We start from the raw sequence: 5,395 nt of genomic DNA, 5'->3' as shown, positions 1-5,395 counted from the left end.
AGGAGACCCTCAGCTAACACCACCTAGCAGCACAACTCGTAACTAGAAAGCATGCGCGCGCAACAGGTCGTTTCCGGTTATTTTTGGGTCCCCCTTCGTACAACAGCTGACAAGGGTGACTTGACAAGGGTGAGAGTTGGAGTGGTAAAAGTACAATGGAATTATTTTCAGATCAGGAAATTTAGGAATGGAAGTTCTTACAATGTTACTATAATTTTCTTTATTGAACTGTTATTGTTTCCATTTTTATTGGCCTTGCTGTGGCACACTGTTGAAACTCGCTGGTCTAGACACTGGGAGACTCATAAGTAACCCATAAAAATGTTTACATAACAAGTGACACAACAGAAACAGCTGCATTTCTTTGTGCTGCTATCTCCCTTGCATCATATTCACCAAGCACTGTGTACCTGTAAAGTCAATTGCTATGGAGCAGTGTAGTTGGGTTCCTCCCTTTATGTAGTCCATGAATGAGTGTATCTGTCGAATCTCAAAAAAGTCAAGGCTGATCAAACCGGAATGTGTGTATGAAGAATTCTTCTTCTGCAAACACAAACACAGAGATACAATGAAATCCCCATATAAAGTTTGCCTCAGGGAAAAGATTTCTATCTTATATTAACTCATTAAAGACCGGTGATTTAAATATTTAAATTTAAAATTTAAATCACCCTGGGGATCGGCATTATTAAACCTACTATCCTAACTTGTGCACTGTTCAATTTAAAAATTAATATAAAATCTCCTAATTAATTTTATGAACTAAAATTTTTGGAGAACACTTACCAATGCTCCTAGAAGTGCTTGTGAATGTGATATTTCTGGAAACGTTCCACTTTGTGAAGTGGCATTACACAGAGCTTGAAATTTAGACATACTCCTTTTGTTGTGAACTGCGCAAACAATGGCATTGCCTAGAAGGATGCTTCCCCTTGGAATGTAGACTCTTCACAATTTTCACGTGGGTACATTTCCACATATCACCTGAGAGTCGCCCTGGGGGATCCACATGAGGCTTGCGTGGGGTGGGAGTTGATGGGCCCGGTCGCACTAAGACTGCATCTGACTCTGGTTGTGCCGCCACCATCTGGTCTGTAGCCCAGGCCTTTGCCACATTCATCAGAAATGCTTTATATTTCAATTTCGAACCAGGGTTCAGATTTTTTTTAGATTTTTTGCTGTCCCCGCAATCTTACTACCCGCATTTGCCTCGGAGCTACTGTCACTTTTACTGTCTGTGGCCACAATTCTTTGTTCTCCCCTGTCACTACCACTGTCTGAGTCACCATCACTACGCATCTCACAAGGCACGTAAGCTAGCAAGCTAGCTCATCGGAGAAGAATTTGTCCTTGATCCATAACCCACCACTAACTACTGGCTGGTACAAACAAACTGAAGACAGGCAAAGCATTTTCCATTAGAGGGGGTTAAGAAAACAGCTAGGTCATGTTACAGAATACTAAGCAAACATTCCAGAGTTTTATTACAACCTGGGTGGCGCCAGAGCAAGGTATAGTGTGTTACAACCTAACGTGTCCTAAAATCATGATATCATGCGACCGGTCCATCACATTTAAAAGCCAAAAACAGGATATCATGCGACTGGTCCTCAAACTGTTAATATCTTAAAACCAGAAAAATCTCAAAATGGGATTATACAGAATTCAGACAGAAAATTATAATTCCACTATTAATTCCAAATATTTGCTTCACTCTAACAAAAAATGAAAAAGTAAATTACACACAAGTTTAAAATAACGGATAATACTATATGAAATGCCCAATTATACAGCAATTGCTATTTACAGCCAACTTCTTTCTTCTTTGTCCAGATTCTAATTTAGCAATCAATTTATAATATATGTACAATATTTATGTAATTAAATGCAATTTATATGCAAATTTCAACATAAAGAAAGAGTTCCCCTGAAAACAAAATATGCATGACACCAAGATTACCTGAGTATACAAAAAACGTTTAACACTGGTGTGTTGCTTTATGTACTTTCCCACATGCACCCACTCAAGACCGAGTCGATGACTTGGAAATTAAAGATCTCTTTGGATGAACAAAATGGCGCAAAAATATTGTATTCACCAGAATAAAAGCCAACTCAAAATATCTGAAAACATACTACACTTTGAGTCACTTTCTTCTCTCTCACATGTACTGTCTTTACCATTCCCAGATTCATCGCCAGCTTCCGAGTCATAGCTTTGGTGGTTATTCAGGTAATCTCTTCACAATTCATTCCTCCTGACTTAGAAACATATTTCTGTCTCTCTTTCTGTCTACCTGGTATGCTGACAACATCATATAGGCTGAAAGTTAGCCTTCACTGCATCTTAGAAACATCAACCCACTAAAAGTTAAAAATAAAAAATAAGGAAAGGATCATATATTTTTCACATTCAAATTGCAGAGTGCTTTTCTTAACTCTGGAAATAGGAGAAAAACTTTGTCTTCTGGTAAATGTGATACTAAATGAAGGTACAGATTTGATGTCAGGTTTAAATTTTCAATCATTAAATGGTTCTGAACACAAAAACAAGAAACACCAATTAGGTGTTACACATCATACAGCTTTAGCTGGGACCATAAAAAAGTGAACACAAATTTGGGGGAACATCTTACGACAAAAAAAGTTAAAGTGGGATCTGGTGCATACATGGAGTTAGAAAGAAAGTCTTAGCCTCATAATGGCTACCTATTCGTTCCATTCCTGGCATTTCCAACTGTGGCAGAGGTGACGAAGACTACTCATGGGCAGGCTCCACTACCCTTGATAACAAGACGATGAGAGAATGAGGGCCAACATAGGGACTCACAGTGTGGAGTATAAGGTTTGCTCTAAGCCAAAATGTGGACACAGTGTTCCTCATATTCATATCATATTTGTCAGAGATGAAAGAAAGGAAAGGCACATGGAATAGATTTAGCTGGTCTGTGGCACTCATGACCCACTCTTATCCCTACACAAACCCTCCCCCTAAATTTTTAACATACGAGTAATGTGACATGATGTCTAAAAACAAGATACTTCAGAATCCTGGAATCACAGAAATGTTTCATAGGTGTCCATTGCTAAGTAATATCCTCTTAAAACATGTTTCCGTGGCAATGTATATGCACAAACAGTAAAGCTGGAGGCAGTGTTTTCAAGTTTGTCTCCAACAGACCAACATTAGTGAACATGCTGGAGCCTGCGATGTCAGAAGAGGGAGTCCACAATTAGACAGCCCAGAACCAAGCAACATGGGTGACAGTACAGCCAGCAACAACTCAAGCAAGAGCAGTACAACAAACTGTGAAACTACAGTGAGCACATCTAAACTGTGCAACCATTTGTAGATAACAAAAATCAGTGTCCAACAAATCCAATTAGCTACCAGTACCTATAGTTTACTCACCTTCATATGACAATATGTACTCTCAGAAATAGCAGCAAAATTATGACCATCATCACATGCAGAGAAATCAAAACTAACTTCATGCAGGTGAGCCCTTCTTGAGAAGCCTTCAATTTCGTAGCTACTCAAGAGCTTCCCGCAATTTACGGAACCTGAAGGTCCATTACCATGTTCACGAGAACCCTCCATCGGTCCCTATCCTATATGCATTCCTCTTCTCCCCTGGTTTGTGCTACATAACCTGCCATCTCATCTTCCTTGACTTGATCATTCTAATTATATCTGTCGATGCATACACGTTATGAAGCATCTCATTCTGCAGTTTTCACCAGCCTCCTGTCACTTCATCTGTTTTCAATCCAAATATTCTCCTCAGCACCCTGTTCTCAAACACACTCAGTCTACGTTCCTCCCTTAATGTCAGAGACTAAGTTTCACACCCATAGGCAAAATTATAGATCTGTGTATTCTAATTTTTATGATTTTTGAGAGCAGATGTGAAGACAAAATGTTCTGGACTGAATGGTAGCAAGCATTACCTGAGTTCATTCTCCTCTCAATTTCCTCCTGAATCAAATTTTGATTAGGAGGCAGAATAGTGCAGTTGCTATAGTGACTGCCTATGGGCTGGATGACCGAGGGGTCAGAGTTCGAGTCCCAGTAGTGTCAAGAATTTTATCTCCTCCACGTTGTCCAGATCGGCTCTGGGCCCCACCCAGCCCCTTATCCAATGGGTACGGGTGCTCTTTCCCTGGGGGTAAAGCAGCAGGGGTGAGAAGCTGACCACTCACCTCCAGCTAGTGATAAGCTCAACAAACTGTGGATCTATACATCCACTTCCCATGTGCCTTCAGGGCATAGCGCTTAATCAGTCAATTACAGGAGTCAACTTTACCTTACCTTCATTAAATTTTGATTCGTTATTGTTGTTCCCAAATATCTCAACTGTGCCACATTTTCATAGGACCTGTCAGTTATCTATATGTCATGATTTCACCCTGCTTTCTGATGATGTGACAGCAAACATATACTTATTTTTCTCTTGTGTTTCCTTCTAGACCAACCTCCTTACTAGTGTCAGTTAAAGTTTCTGTGTTTTTATGTTATCTATGTTATCACCCAGTTAATTCACATCATTAGCATAGACCAGCAGCTGATGTGCCCCATTTAATTTTGGCCCCACCTGGTTTCCTGGACTTTCCTAATGACATATACTAAAACAAAGTGGAAAAGCAGTGGTGATAAAGCATCTTCCTTTTTTACATCATTCCAGATAGGAACATTATCAGACAAATGTTTACTTAAATGGACTTCACTATATGTTTTGTTTAAACATATTTTAATCAACGTAACTAGTTTCATGGGTACCCCAAACTCTATGAGAATGCTGTACAGTTCTTCCTCCTAATGAATAACAGGCTTCATTGAAGTCTACAAATAGGTGATGTACTGTCTCACTGTACTCCCATTTTTTCTCCACTATATGACAAATGGAAAAGATCTGATCAGTAGTTGATCTGTTGTGTCGAAACCCACACTGATGATATCCAATAATTTCATCTATATATGAACTTAGCCTTGAGAGAAGGATATTGGATAAAATTTTGTATGAAGCCGGTAGCAGTGATATCCCACGATAATCACTAGAGTCACTTTTGTTTCTCTTCATGTGAACTGGTACAACAATAAATTCCTTCAATGATCAGGATATTCTTCCTTATTCCAAGTACAATTATTCCAATCTAATCTATACAAAAGACAAAACAAAAACAAACTCTGTGGCTTTAGTCCGCAAGCAAACTATACCGACTGAGCGACTTCCACTTGTCAGTGAAGTTAGTGTCAACTTTAGTGGAAAGAGGGTGTTGCATGTTCAGAGCAATGAATTCCCATCTCCTCTCTTAATTTCAGTTCTCTAGACTGGAGCCACTACTTTTCCATTCAAGTAGCTACTCAATTATCCTTACAAGGCTGAGTGGACCC

General features: G+C 39.4%; 1 protein-coding gene across 2 annotated transcripts in view; it reads right to left on the bottom strand.

The window, feature by feature from the left end:
* LOC111863120 (copine-8) overlaps positions 1–540 on the bottom strand; it is a gene marked incomplete at its 5' end in the record, with an annotated part of 16,786 nt that extends 16,246 nt beyond the window's left edge. For both annotated transcript variants that reach the window (XM_023849152.2, XM_033750932.1), the window contains 1 exon segment: positions 411–540. In XM_023849152.2, coding sequence (XP_023704920.2) covers positions 411–540 — 130 coding nt within the window.
* Between the last annotated feature and the right edge of the window lie 4,855 nt (positions 541–5,395).

This window comes from Cryptotermes secundus, unplaced genomic scaffold, assembly GCF_002891405.2.
Source record: "Cryptotermes secundus unplaced genomic scaffold, Csec_1.0 scaffold3957, whole genome shotgun sequence".
Taxonomy (NCBI): Eukaryota; Metazoa; Arthropoda; class Insecta; order Blattodea; family Kalotermitidae; genus Cryptotermes; species Cryptotermes secundus.
Note: the sequence above shows the minus strand (reverse complement) of the source record. Positions and strands in the feature narration are given on the sequence as shown.